Source organism: Otolemur garnettii, unplaced genomic scaffold, assembly GCF_000181295.1.
Source record: "Otolemur garnettii isolate 467f Iridium unplaced genomic scaffold, OtoGar3 scaffold00062, whole genome shotgun sequence".
In the NCBI taxonomy this organism is placed as follows: domain Eukaryota; kingdom Metazoa; phylum Chordata; class Mammalia; order Primates; family Galagidae; genus Otolemur; species Otolemur garnettii.
Window position 1 is genome coordinate 10,675,042 of NW_003852457.1, and position 16,147 is coordinate 10,691,188.

General features: G+C 39.2%; 1 protein-coding gene across 2 annotated transcripts in view; it reads right to left on the reverse strand.

Annotated features, from left to right (window-relative positions):
• Window positions 1-16,147, reverse strand: part of CCDC138 (coiled-coil domain containing 138) — a 128,345-nt gene that overhangs the window by 87,551 nt on the left and 24,647 nt on the right. For both annotated transcript variants that reach the window (XM_003792897.3, XM_023514936.1), the window contains exon 6: window positions 3,368-3,526. In XM_003792897.3, the coding sequence (XP_003792945.1) occupies window positions 3,368-3,526 (159 nt within the window). The remainder of the gene's footprint in view (window positions 1-3,367; window positions 3,527-16,147) is intronic.

Below are 16,147 nucleotides of genomic sequence, written 5' to 3' on the forward strand. Positions count from 1 at the left end.
ATTGTGTGTATATATATATATATATACACATCTATATATATATATATATATATATATACACACATATATATATATAAAATAACTCAAACATATGAGTTCCATTTCCAGCACATCAGGTCTAAGCCTGTACACTCTACTTCTCCAAATGATTACAACTAAAAATCCTACACAAAACACAAATAACTACCCCAGGACTGAAAAGTAAACAAGAACAAGAAATTATAGAAAAGATTGAAAATTTGAAGAAGCAACTCCCAAGGGGTAAAGTTTCCCACAGTTTGATTTTTCCTTTTCTCTGAACATTTTCCCCAATCACAGGTTAGTACAAGAACAACTTCCACTGAAGTTCTGAGAGAAAGCCAGGCTTTGTGGCAGGGAACCAGTAAGAGGAGCCCCTACAAGTCCAGGTGTGGGAGAATCTGCAGAAGAGAGACTCAAAGAAAGGATCCTCTTGCCCTGGTGTGCATGAACCTGTACAAACCAAGCTCACCCTATAACACCTGGGCACAGGACAGACCCAAAGAAGCAAAGCAAAGGCTTGGAGAATGGTGCTCAGTTTAAATATACTACCTAGGGACTCAGCCTAACCTGTCTGCCTCCCGTGAGTCTCTGCACGTATGGAAAAGACCAAGAGCACAAGAGCAAAAGCTTTGAGAACTGAACTAGATTTTAGTTAAACTGTTGCAAGGCTAGACTAACTTTTAAGTGGCACAGGCACAACATCCCTCCGGCAACACTGCAAAGGCCTTGAGAGCCAAACTGAGGTCAAATCCCTGCATATATCAGATGAGAAAAAACTGTGGGTCTAAACCTAATTGAGCTGAATTCTTTTTTTTTTTTTTTTTTTGGGAGGGGGGGACAGAGTCTCACTTTGTTACCCTCAGTAGAGTGCTGTGATATCACTACTCACAGCAACCTCAAACTCTTAGGCTTAAGCGATTCTTTTGCCTCAGCCTCCCAAGTAGCTGGGACTATAGGCACCTGCCAAAACACTTGGCTGTGTTTTAGAGATGATGTCTCGCTCTTGAGCTGAATGCTTTAAAAATAACATTCTTCAGAGAACTATAACAGGACCCAGAATCTATATAACATAATATCCAAAAGGTCTTAAATAAAATTTAAACTTCAATGCACAGAAATTATTACGAAAACAATTTTTAAAAGAGAACATAACTGGAATTTTAGAATTTTAAAATATCAGAAATGAAAAATTCACTAATGAGCTCATAGATGAAAAAAGAAACAGTGAACTTTAAAAACAGATCAATAGGGTGGTGCCGGTAGCTCAAGCTACTAAGGTACCAGCCACATACATACACCAGAGCTAGCAGGTTTGAATCCAGCCCGGGCCTGCCAAACAATGACAACTACAACCAAAAAATAGTCAGGCATTGTGGTGGGCGCCTGTAGTCCCAGCTACTAGGGAGGCTGAGGCAAAAGAATCGCTTAAGCCCAGGAGTTGGAGGTTGCTATGAGCTATGACACCACAGCACTCTACCCAGGGCAAGAGCTTAAGGCTCTGTCTCAAACAATAAATAAATATCTCAAAAAATAAATAAATAAATAAATAAAAACATATCAACAGAAATTATTCAATCTGAAAAGCATTGAAGAAAAATTTGAGAAAAAAGGAATAGAGGTTCAGAAATCTGTGGGATAATAGCAAAGAACTAGTATTTGAGTCAGTATAGATCCCAAGGAAAGGAGAAAGAAAATGAAACAGACAAAATATTTGAAGAAATATTGGTTGAAAATGCCCCAAATTTGGCAAAAGACATAAATTTAAGAAGTTCAGAAAGCCATAAACAGGAAAAACTCAAAGAAAATCACACTGAGATACATCATAACTGGCAACTAAAAAAATAAAGAAAAATCATAAAAGAATGCTATTTACGGCTGGGTGTCTGTGGCTCAAGTGGCTAAGGTGCTAGTCACATACACCTAAGGTGGCGAGTTCGAATCCAGCCTGGGCCTGCCAAACAACAATGATGGCTGCAACTGAAAAATAGCCGGGCGTTGTGGCGGGCACCTGTAGTCCCAGCTACTTGGGAGGCTGAGGCAGGAGACTTGCTTGAGCCCAGGAGTTGGAGGTTGCTGTGAGCTTTGATGCCACAGCACTCTACCCAGGGGGACAGCTTAAGGCTCTGTCTCAAAAAAAAAAAAAAAGTAAAAAAAAAAAAAAAAAAATATATATATATATAAAGAATGCTATTTACATGACATTCTGGAAAAGGGAGAACTATAGGGACAGAAAATAGATCAGCGGCTGCTAAGGGCAAAGAATGGGATAAAGATATTAACTGTAAGAGCATAAGGAAACTTTTGGTATGCTGGTATTATTCTTTATCTTGACTAAGGTGGTGACTGCAAGACTATGAATTTTTCAAAACCCATGGAAACATACAACAGACACAATGAATTTTACTCTAGGTAAGTTACACACAAAGTAATCACTCTACTGACAGCAAACAAAGAAGTACATTGTACCACCTATATAACATTCTTGCCAAAAATATTTCATCTAAATAGTGTATCTAGGGCCGGGCATGGTAGCTCATCCCTGTAATCCCAGCACTTTGGGAGGTCAAGGTAGGTAGATCCCCTGAGCTCTCAACTTCAAGACCAGCCTAAGCCAGAGTTGAGACCCCCGCCTCTACAAAAGAAAAAAAGCTGGCAGTTGCAGCAGGCGCCTGTAGTCCCAACTACTGGGGAGGCTGAGGCAAGAGAATCGCTTGAGTCCAAGAGTCTGAGGTTGATGCAAGCTATGATGCCATCATACTCTACCGAGGGTGACCAATTGAGACCCTGTCTCAGGACAAAAAAAAATTAAATAAATAAATATTATATCTAAATGTAATCACAGGCCATCTAAACATGAAACAGGCCAATATTCAGAATGTGACATACAAGACTGCTGGCTTGGACTCTTCAAAGAAAAGCCTCACAAAAACCAAAAACCAGTGAGGCTGAATGCATCAAAGAAACCAAAAAGCACCAAATACAATGCATGACTCTTGTCTACTTTCTTGAGCAGAAAATATAACAAAAAAACATTAAGACATTTTGGGGACCTACTGGGATAGGAAACATGGAATGCATATTAAGTTATATTATTTAATTAGCACTAATTTCTAGAACTGACAATGGCATGAAGAAAGTCCTTATTCTTAGGAGACACATACTGATGTATTTAAGGATGCAGAGTCATGACTTTTGTAAGTCTTTCAAATGGTTTAGGAGAAAATGTGTGTAGGGGGAAGAGGAAGGGAAGAACAACTAAGGAAATGTGGCAAAAATTTTAATAACTAGTGCATCTAAGAGAAAAAGGAGAAATAATATTACTCTAAAACAAAGGATACATAGTTACCTCCTTTATAATCTGAAATCTTGTAAGAACCTCCTCTTCAACACCTTTAATTTTGCTCAAGGCATTTTCATGTCTGAAAAGCAGCTGTTCTCTTTCAAGTAAAAACCGTTCTCGCTTTTGAAGTTCTTCGGCAAATTCTTGTTGTGCTGCAGTTTCACACTATATGAGAATGTCAGATTTAAATGTTTTTACAAAGTACATTTATAAATTTTGAAAATTATTATCTTGTTATAAAATGATATAACACTATGGCAAGATCTCATATTGATGACTCAAGAGAATATGTGGATCAGCAGTGTACAAAATTCATCACCTACACACTTAAATTCCATGTTCCATTTCTCTCCACTATTTTACCTATACCCTCTATTCCCTCATCTTGCTGCCCTTCTATCACCTTGGGCTAAAAGATCCCAAGCCTGGATTAACGCACTGATGATGTTTCTTACCCCAGTGCTAAACAGTTAAACACCAGGAGAGAAAAATCATACACCAAGAAAAGTGGCACCATGGGGAGGCGCTTGAGGCTCAGTGAATAGGGTGCCGGCCCCATATACCGAGGGTGGCGGGTTTGAACCTGGCCCCAGCCAAACTGCAACAAAAAAATAGCCAGGCACTGTGGCAGGTGCCTATAGTCCAGCTACTTGGGAGGCTGAGGCAAGAGAAACGCCTAAGCCCAGGATGTTGCTGTAACACCACGGCTCTCTACCAAGGGCGACAAAGTGAGACTCTGTCTTTAGAAAAAAAAAAAAAATGGCACCATGATGAATTCATGGTCCCACTGGGTTCTACAGTCCAGAACTCTTTTTGTATTTTTATGGTTTTCTGCGTTTTCCAGCGTCCCAATCTACTAGTTTTGAACACACCACATACACCACTCTCTGTATATAGCCTTGTCTTTACAGGGAAAACAAGACAGCAGAAGGAAACATCAATCTCTTGCTCAAAAAGTGCATGCACACATTTCTCCTCACCTCCTATTACAAAGGCAGGATCAAGATCTCACTGCCCTGGGTCCTCTTATGTTGACTATCAATATTTCAATTCTCCCATCTCACCTAAAATTAATGTCTTGGCCACATCCGCTTGTCTTCTTTCTTTTACAGCCAAACTTCCTTAAAATGTGCTTGTTTGCTGAGCCTTCCTGTTATCTCCCAATCACACCTCAATTTAGCCCACACCCTCCAAAATAGCTCACCTATTACTCAATCTAGAATCATTCTTCAGTCCTTACCTTATTGAATCTCTTAGCAGCTCAGCAGCACTTTATACAGGTGTCCCTTCCTCCAACTTACAACACTTATAGTCACTGGCTTCCAAGCTACCTCTTTCCATTGCTCTCATCAGTCTTCCAGACAGGCTTTGTTCCTCACTAACTTTCTGCAGGACGTAGGCTTCAGCCAGTTTTTTCCTCATTTTTTACACTATACTGTCTCTGTTTGCTTACATTAACTCAATGGCTAAAATACCAAGTACACGCTAATTGTTCCCAACTTTCAACTACTCTGATCTTTCCCCAAGCTCTAAATTCAAGTGCAATGTGTTCACTACACATACCCACTATCCAACACACACCTGCAACAAGCAAGCTATGCACTGAATGCCCATAACAACTAAAGAGGAATATGGAGATGTAGGAGAGTAGCAGTGTTAAAGGCTCACAGAACATCTGCCCCTCTTCTGCCTGGTCAATCTCTCAGTATAGGACTCAAATGAGTCATTAAGGGACCTCTCCCTCTCTTTTCTGAGAAAAAGAGTTCCCTGCAGAGAAGAACAGGCATATTTCAAAACCCATCTATCTTGGGCGGTGCCTGTGGCTCAAAGGAGTAGGACGCTGGCCCCATATATCAGAGGTGGTGGATTCAAATCCAGCCCCGGCCAAAAAAAAACCAAACCCTACCTATCTTAAGCTCAGAGAATAGGGTTCAGATTAAGAAGGAATCAGAATAAGAACTCTAGCAACATAAAATAAAATAAGTTGTTCTGATACCCCCAGAAGATCACAACAGTTTTCCAGCAATGGACTCCAACCAAAAGGAAACTGATGAAATGTCATATATCAAATTTAGAATATAATGGCAAGTAAGGTCAATGGAATTGATGAGGAAGTTGAAAACCAACACAAAGAAACAAAAAAATTCAGACATGAATAAAAAATTCGATGCAGAGATAATATAGGAAAAAATAGAACTTCTAGAAATGAAAGAACCATTTAGGGGATTTAAAAATATAAAGAAAGTTCAACAGACCAAACAGAAGAAATAATTTGAGAGCTTGAAGACGGCTTTCAAAATCACCCACTAAGTAGAAAATGTACAACAAAGAATAAAGAATGGAATAACCTCTCCAAGAACTGTGGAACTATGAAAAGTGAACAAAGCTAAGAATCGTAGGTATCACTGAAAAGAAAAAGCAAAAACCTATTTGAGGAAATAATTGAGGAAAACTTCTCTGATATCATTAGAGAAGATACAAGGTCGTTGAACACCTAGAAGACTCATGGCAAACAGGACATTCCCAAGATACGTCATCATCAGTCTGGCCAAAGTCAAAATGAAGGAGAAAATCATACGGCTGCAAGTAACTCATAAGCAACAAGTAACCTATGAAAGAAAACTCATCAGATAACAGAAGACTTCTCAGCAGAAACCTTACGAGCCACGGGAGAGTTGGGGGTCCATTTTTAGTCTCCTGAACAGAGTAACCACCAAGTAAGAATTCTGTATCCTGCAAAACTAAGTTTCATAAATTAAGGAGAAATAAAGTCTTTCCCAGACACGCAAACGCTAAGGGAATTTGTCAAGACTAGACCTGCCCCATAAGAAATGCTTACAAGTGCTCTATACAATAAAAAGAACAATCCATACCCATCAATGTAAAAACTCCTACAAGTTAAAGCTCACAACTCTTATAAAACAGTAGCACAAGGGAGAAATCAAGTAACAATCAACATAATGAACAGAACAACACCTTCTATATCAATACTAACACTGAATATCAATGGTCTTAATGCCTTACTTGCTGAATGGATTAAAGAAACACAACTCAAATATATGCTGAATTCAAGAAATAAAATTTAAAAAATCCTCAAAGATGCAAGGTAAAGGTGTGAAAAAAATACACAAGTGGAAAACAAAAGTGAGCAAGAGTTGCTATTCTTATATAAAAAAACATATACTTTAAATCAACAATGGTAAAAAAAGATGAAAATCGTTGTTATACAATGATAAAGGGAGCAATTCAACAAGATATAATAATTGTAAATATACATACATCTAACACAGCAGCTTTCAGACATAAACAAATTTTACTAGATCCAAAATAAATAGCAATATCACAATAGCTGGAAATTTTATCATTCTACTGACAAAACTCTAGAAAAGGCATCCTCAAACTACGGCCCACAGGCCACATGCAGCCCGCCTACGACATTTACCGGGTGTTTTTGCTGCTGCTGCCTGTCCTGCTTAGCAGCCGACTCGTCCTGGGGCCCACAGTCTGGCCCTCCAACGGTCTGATGGACAGTAAACTGTCCCCTGCTTAAAAAGTTTGAGGCCCCCTGCTCTAGAACAAATGGACCTAAAAGACAGTCACAGAACATTCAACCCCCAAATTACAGAATATGCATTCTTCTCATTGGCACATAAGATATTCTCCGAAACAGATCAGATGTTAGGCCACGAAGCAAGTCTCAGTAAATTCAGAAAAATCAAAACCATACCATGTATTTTCTCACATCACACTAGAATAAAACTAGAAATCAATTCCAAGAGGAACTCTCAAAACTACAAAAAATACACAGAATAAAACTTGCTGCTAAAATAATACTTGGATCGATGACAAAAAAATCAAAACGAAAATCAAAAAAATTTTTGAATGGAATAACAAAGATGACACAATTTACTAAAATCTCTGGGATACAGCAAAAACACTGTTAAGAGGAAAGTTTAGAGCCTAATATGCCTACATCAAAAAGACAGAAAAATCGCGTATTAATAACCTAATGTCAAACCTCAAGAAGCTAGAAAAAGAACAAACCAAACCCAAACCTAAGCAGAAGAAATAACAAACATCAGAAGCAAATGAAATGGAACCCCCACTCCAAAATAGACAAATCATCAATGAAAAAAAACTTGGTTCTCTAAAAAGATAAACAAATTGATAGACTACTAGCTAGAAAGAATCAGAAAGAGAAGACAAAGGACTCAAATAAGCTCAATTACAAATGAAAAAGGAGACAACTGATACCATAGAAATATTAAATATCATCCATCACTACTATAAAAACCTATAAGCACACAAATTAGAAAATCTAGAGGAAACAGATAAATTTTTGGAAACACACAACCTCCCAAGCTTGAATCAGTAAGAAAAAGAAATCCTGAACAGACTAGTAACGAGCAGCAAGATTGAAACAGTAATAAAAAGTCTCACAACAAATAGCTTCACAGCCAAATTATACTAGACTTACCAAGAACTGTCAGGTATCTTAACAAAGCTGTTCCATAACATCAAGGTGGGCATCCGCCATAATTCATTCTACAAAGCTATTCTCACTCTTATACAGAAGCCAGGAAATGATATAACAATAACAAAAACCCTACAGAACAGTATCTCTATACTACATAAATGCAAACACCCTGAACAAAATACTAGCAAATCCAAACCAACAGCCCATGAAAAAGATAACTCACCATGATCAAGTAGGGTTCATCCCAGAAACACATAAAATTACTCAACATACATCAATCAATAAATGTGATTTACTACATAAACAAAACAAAAATCACAGTACCCCAATAGACACAGAAAAAGCATTTGATAAAATCCAGCACCCCTTATGATAAAAATCCTCAACAAAGTAGGCATAAAAGGAAGATACCTCCAAATAATAAAAGCCATATATGACAAACCCATAACCAACATCATAATGAATGGGGAACATCTGAGAGCATTCTGCCTAAGACCTGGAATAAGACATGGATGGCCACTGTCACCACTTCTATCAGTACAGTACTAGAAGTCCTAGCCACAGCAATCAGGCAAGAGAAAGAAAAGGCATTAAAGTTGGGGAATAGGAGGTCAAAATACTGCTGTTTACTGATGATAGGATCTTGCACGTAGAAAACCCTAAAGACTCCACCAAAAGACTCTTAGAATTGATAAATTCAGTAAAGTCTCAGGGGCGGTGCCCATAGCTCAGTGGATAGGTTGCCAGCCACATACACCAAGGGTGGCAGGTTGGAACCCAGGACTGCTAAAACAACAATGACAACTGCAACAAAAAACCCAGCATTATAGCTGGCGCCTGTAGTCCCAGCTATGTGGGAGACTAAGGCAAGAGAATCACTTAAGCCCAAGAGTTTGAGGTTGCTGTGAGCTGTGATGACACAGCACTCTACCCAGGGTGACTAATTAAGACTCTGTCTCGGCTCGGCACCTATAGCTCAACCAGCTAAGGCGCCAGCCACATACACCTAAGGTGGCAGGTTCGAATCCCCAGCCCGGACCCGCCAAACAACAATGACGGCTGCAACCAAAAAATAGCCGGGCGTTGTGGCGGGCGCCTGTAGTCCCAGCTACTTGGGAGGCAGAGGCAGGAGACTCGCTTGAGCCCAGGAGTTGGAGGTTGCTGTGAGCTGTAATGCCACTGCACTCTACCCAGGGGGACAGCTTGAGGCTCTGTCTCAAAAAAAAAAAAAAAAAAAACTCTGTCTCAAAAAAAAAAAAATCAGTATAGTCTCAGGCTACAAAACTAACATACACAAATAAACAGTATTTCTATATTAACAGTCAAGCTGAGAATCAAATCAAGAACTCAATCCCATTTAAAATAGCTGCAAAAAAACCAAATACCTAGGAATATAATCACTAAGAAGATGAGCGATTTCTATAAGGAGATCTACATAACACCAAAGAAAAGAATCATAGATGATATAAACAAATGAAAAAACATCCCATACTCATGGAACGGGAAAAATGAACACTGTTAAAATGTCCATACTACCCAAAGTGAATTACAGATTCAATGCAATTCCCTTCAAAATTCCAACATTATTTCTTTTGGCTCTAGAAAAAATAATCTTAAATTTCATATAGAACCAAAAATAATCTTAAATCTCATAGAGAACCAAAAAAGACCCTGAATAGACAAAGAAATCCTAAACAAAAATGACTAATCTGAAGACACATTACCTGACTTCAAATTATTTTACAGGCTACAGTAAAAACTAAAAGCAGCAAAGTACTGATACAAAGACAGATACATAGAACAATGGAAAAGAACAGAGAACCCAGACCTAACGCCATATAACTACAACCAACTGATCTTCCACAGAGCAGACAAAAACATACACTAGGAAAAGCCGCGCTATTCAATAAATGGTACTGGGAACACTGGATAGCCACATGCAGAAGAAGGAAACTGGATCCTTATCTCTCACCATATACAAAAGTTAAATCAAGGTGGATTAAAGACTTATAAGTGACACCTGCAACCATAAAAATTCTAGAAGAAAACCTAAGAAAAACTCTTCTGGACACTGGCTTAGGAAAAAAATTTATGAGCAAGACTCCAAGAGCAAAAACAGCAACAAAAAAATAAGCAGGACTTAGACAAAAAAGTTTCTGCACAGTAAAGGAAACAGTCAATAGAGTAAATAGATAATCTACAGAATGGGAGAAAATGCTCACAAACTATACATCAACAAAGAGCTAATATCCAGAATCCACAAAGAACTCAAATCAACTAGAACAAAAAATAGAGTAAATAGATAATCTACAGAATGGGAGAAAATGTTCACAAACTATACATCAACAAAGGACTAATATCCAGAATCTACAAAGAACTCAAATCAACAAGAACAAAAAATAATCCCATCTAAAAGTAGGCAAAAGATATGAACAGACTTTTCTCAAAAGAAGATAGACAAATGGCCAACAAACATATGAAAAATGCTCAACTTCATTAATTATCAGGGAAATGCAAATTAAAACTACAAGAAGATACCAACTTACCCCTGCCTGAATCACCATTATTAAAAAGTCAAAAATTAATAGATATTGATGTGGTTCAGTAAAAAGGAAACGTTTATATACTGTTGGGGTAAATGTAGACTTGTACAACCTCTACGAAAAGCAGTATAGAGATTCCTCAAAGAACTAAAAGGAGACCTATCATTCAATAGAGCAATCCTACTACTGGGAATCTACTCAAAGGAAAAGAAGTCATTGCATACAAAAGATATCTGTGCTCAAATGTTTACTTGCAACACAATTCATAATACCAAAAATACGGAATCAGCCTAAGTGCCCATCAACTGATGAGTGGATAAAGTGATTTCACACACACACACACATATACACACACTGGAGTACTACTCACCCACAAAAAGGAATAAAATAAAGTCTTTTGTAGTAACTTGGAAAGATCTGGAGATTATTATCCTGAGGGAGGTATCTCAGGGATAGAAATACAGGTACCAAATGGTCTTACTTATGCTATGTAAGGAGGAGCTAAACAAAAGATGTTTGGTCATAAAGAGCAATGACAGGCATTGGAAACTTAAAAGGGAGCAGAGTAAGAGGTGATGAAGGATAAAAATCCACCTATCACATACAGTGCGAGGGATGTCCAACCTGTGGGCTATGGGCTGCATGCAGATTTTTTGAGGACTGTTTTACTTATCTGTGGTACCTAATATTGCAGAAAGTATGCACAGACATTTTCTTTTGCTTAGCAGCCTCCATCAGTATTAGTGTATTTAATGTGTGGCCCAAGACTACTCTTCTTTTTTTTTTTTTTGAGACAGAGTCTTACTCTATCACTCTGGGTAGACTGCCATGCCATCACAGCTCACAGCAACTTCAAACTCCTGGGCTCAAGCAATCCTCTTGTCTCAGGCTCCCAAGTAGCTGAACTTTAGGCATGCACCACCATGCCCCACTAATTTTTCTCTTTTTAGTAGAGACAGAGTATCACTTTTGCTCAGGCTGGTTTCAAGCAATCCACCCACCTCAGCCTCCCAGAGTGCTAGGATCATAGGCGTGTGCCACAGTGCCTGGGCAACTCTTATTCGTCTAATGTGCAGCATAAAAGAGAAAAGATGGAGATGGAAAGCCCTAATTTCTACGTGATATAATTTATCCACACAACAAAAAACACCTGTAGCGCTGAAATTTTTTGAAATAAAAATAGATAATGCATGCACAGAAAAAAATTGAATAAAACATATTTTCCCTTCTAATTGATACTGCCATCCATTTGGGAGAAAAACTGTAAGGTAAGAAGTAGGATAAATATGCTGTTTTATGGAAAAGACATCCCATCCAATTTAAATGATTCCAAATTTTTGTAACAGCTAAGAAAAATGCCTTCTTAAACTATTAATTGTACAAACAAGATTTCAGAAAGCATCTTTAAGCCACTTACCATTTAGGAAATTAAACTATACTGACACATTGCTGTACGTGTATTATTGCTACACCGATCAACATCTTTACCTGTTTAAACATAATTTGTGATGTACACACAGTGCCCTGATACTAATTGTTGTGAACATTTAGCCTCTATTGTCGAATAGGTTAAGACCACTTTTTTGAAATATTAATGAGCACTTAACCTAACTCCCTGGGTATAATTTAATGTCATACATCATCATTGCTTTACCACATTAACTGCTATGTGAGTTGTATTAAACTTATGCTAGTTTTGAGCCTGGGGCCTCATGAAGTACATATAACTCACAAGTCTCTTTACTTATCTTGACTTAATAAAACACTGTGGCCTCACAGAAAAAAAAAAAAAACCAACTTTTTCCCTAGTGTGACAGTCAATGTGTTAAAAGTACTAATAATTCTGAAATTATCTTGTAACTTGCCATCTCCACCCTCTTCCACCACCTCAAATTTATGAAATTTTTCTATGGTTATTCCCAATTATCAGGTCTTCTGGAAAAACCTCAGGACAGCCTTAGGAAATATGTTGCTAGCTAGTAATACACCATGACAAATCACAATTGGTGATGGAATTTAAAACATTCTCCATTAGGCAAACCCAAGATGCCAGTGCAATGTCTGTCCATTCACAAAATTCAGGAATATGAATCACAGTTGATTCTAGGGACACTCAGAAATTCTTCCCATGGCCTATGGAGAAACTGGTCCCATCTACATTTAATAGAAAAGGTGATGAAATAGAAACCAGTAGGTTTTCTTTCCAAAAGCTATCATGAGCTGCTATGAAGGGGCCATCAAAGTATTAGCAAAAGATGGGATGGGAAGAGGAACCCTAAGATCTTCTTATGCCTGGGAAGAGCCTAATGACTGGATAGCATAGACACCGTCAGGCATTATCATGCATTCTGTAACAGACGTTGCCATTAGGAGCCCTAAGAACCAATTACTGTTCACAAGCATGAAGACAAACTGCAATGTTAGCAGTAACCAGACAGGATGAGGTCTTGGTCTTAGTTAAGACTACTCATCAGAGGTGCCTTGAGCAGGCTGGAGATGGGGAGGAGGAGCTTAGGGGATTTTGCTTGGGGCCTTCCCAAACAAACAGAGCCTCACTTGATGAGGCAAGGAAGCCCCCCAAATGACCTGTCCTCCATGTAGTTTGTCAATTATGTCCCACAGCAAATCTCTGTGACTACACATGACATTTCCAGGATATAAAGGCTCCAGATATGTCTTCCTATGTCTACAGGTCAGGAGGCTCCCATGCTTATCTGGCAAAATCTTTTCCATATGCACTACAACCAGCCAGCTCAGCGCTTCCCTCCACACTGTTGGTCTGCCATGTCTGTGTTTCACTGCTCTTTTGGATAACTCATCCAATTTGTCCTTGACTTTCTTTGCTCCAAGGGCCTTCATTTATACTCTGTCTCACTAGCCCTACTAAGTCACATCCTGGATTCTGTCATCATCCAAACCTGCTATGACTCAGATACTTAAACATCAGTAATGTGGACCTCCTTCCTCCCAGATCTCCCATTATCCTGCTATGTTCTTTTTGAGACAGAGTCTTACTATGTCACCCTGAGTAGAGTACCGTGACATCACAGCCGACAGCAACCTCAAACTTTTGGGCTTAAGTAATTCTTTTGCCTCAGCCTCCCAAGTAGCTGGGACTACAGGTGCATACCACAACGCCCAGCTATTTTTTGGTTGCAGTTGTCACTGGTTACCAGGTCTGGGCAGGGCTTGAATCTGCCAGCCTCAGTATATGTGGCCAGCACCCTACTCACTGAGCTACAGTGCTGAGCCCATTATTCTGCTTTTTAACTGTGTCTTCCCCCTGTTTATATGATTCAGCCAGGCCTGAATCAACCCACTTTTTTGTTTTCTCTGTTGCTAGATACAAAATTGCTACTAAAAAAAAATAAAAAAAAAAAAGGCAAAAGAGTGCTAGTGAAATCACTACAAACTCCAGTGTCCAACCTCAACCAGAAACCATTATAGCCTCCCACTTCCTTCTGTCTTGGCATATCAAAGTCCTCCACTCGTGCCTGTGTCTTCACTCTTCTCTCTGGGGCAGCTAAGCCCCTCTTAGCACCAAACCTAGCCACCCTAGCTGTGCTTCCACTCCTATCTCCTGTCCCTACCACTTCTTAGGTGTCTTCACCTCTCAATTACCCCTTTTCTATTTTCTCAGATGGCTTGGGAAGGAGGAAGTTCTCTTCACAAAGACAAGGGTACTTAATTAATTATGGAAATAATTTTTCATTCTTTCATTTCCTTGTTAGGATATAAGTATCCTCAAGGCAGGAATGGTACTATATGTCCCAGTGTCATATGGGTGCTAAATAAGTATATGATGAATGAATGGATGTAGAAATCTAAGGGTAGGAGGACAAATAAGAGAGGAAGTAGCCAATAGTGACCAGCTGTGCAGAGAGGACAAGAAGGAAAGGAACAGGGGTCCTTTGGCTCTGGCAAGGAGATAGTTGCCACTCATTCTAGAGGTCCCCCAAAATTCAGAATGAGCGGGCACTAGGAGCCTACTTCACATTGACTGTTTAGTTCTTGAAGTACCTCATGCCGGGAGGGGGAGGGTGGGTAGAGAGAAGAGACAACACAGTCACCTGGCCTAGAGAACAGGTGGAACTGAAGCAGGACAGTGTGGATGAGCTGCACGCTGGGGAAAGGGATCTGCAGCTTCAGACCACAAGCCAACTGTCAGAACTCACTCAAGTTTCTTAAATTTTTGTAATTTTTACATTTCAGGAAACTGCCATCAATACTTGGAAGCAGGCTAGACGTGGTACCTAACGCCTATAATCCCAGCACTCTGGGAGGCCAAGGTGGGTGGATCACCTGAGCTCAGGAGTTTGAGACCAGCCTGAACAAGAGTGAGACTCCATCTGTAAAACACAGCCAGGCATTGTGATGGGCACCTGTAGCCCCAGCTACCTGGGAGGCTGAGCCAAGAGAATCTTTTGAGCCCAAGAGTTTGAGGTTGCTGTGCACTATGATGCCACAGCACTCTACTGAATACGACAAAGTGAGATTGTCTCAAAAAAAAAAAAAAATACTTTGAAGCATCTCTGAATGGAGAGGGTGAATGAACCCTTTAGGGTCCTTTCCAATCTTAGCAAGTCTACTACACACCCTCCACCTTTGAAACCTCAGCCACAGCCTATGGAGCCTTCACCTGCCAGCTTTTACACACAGCATCCCATTCCATGCCTTCTTCCTTTCTTTTGTTGTGCTTGGGTCCCTTGTACGACCATGTGTAACGATGGTGGAAGGAGAAAGACAAGCACCAAATTCTCTACCAATTCTGCAAGAACTGAAAGAGGTGAGGCAGCACACTTCCTCTGTCACTGCACGCATTTTAGCAAGGAGACTTTCAGTGTAGAGCACGCACTTGCATTCAGGTGGTACACAGTAGAAACCAGTCCTGAATTCCTAGATCCTCAGAGGTGGGAGAGCCAGATGAATCATGATGGTCTCTGGATGTCCAACATAAATAGTTGTCTCTCCTCAGCTGAGATGTTCTAGGAGTCAAATATTATATGACTTCTTCTGCATTTGCACTTCTACAGCTTCTTTGGGTCTCTAATTTGCTTTATTCTCAGAAATGATGTGCTTATTATCTTATCAGATCCATGTAAGGTTATCACCTCTAAGTATCCATCAATCACATAAAATAGCTTTTTTTCTCTGATTTGTGCTCTTGTTGGCCCCCAAACTGCTGGTCAATTTGTTCAATTTCCTGAGGAAGGTTTCCACCTATCTTCATTATAGATAAATATCTCCTAACATTCCTCATACTTAGTTATTAAAGTGCTACTCAATTGATTTTCCTGTTTTATTATGTAGTTATTAAAATATTACTCAGTTGTTTTCACTGGTTTATTTCCTCCAACTGCAAAAATTCACAAACAAAAGGCATCTCCCTCTATGGTGTGTATTCATTCATTGTACTCACCCTGTGAAGCTAAAATAAATATATACATCCTCACTGCATATCCATAAGCTAAGAAAATATTCCAGGTAAGATTAGTGCAATATATTTCGGATGAAGGGGTATTTACTACAGAATTAAAAATGAAGAAAATTCTGTGGGTTCATTTTTTTTAAAAGCTTGCATACAGCAATCCTAAGCAAAAAGAATACACCTGGAGTTATCATATTATCTGAATTCAAATTAGAAGTCTACAGTAACTAAAACAGCAGGGAACTGATACAAGTTGACATACAGAGCAATGGAAAAGAATAGACAACCCAGAAAAGCCATATAGCCACAACCCAACAAAGTAGACAAAAACATACACT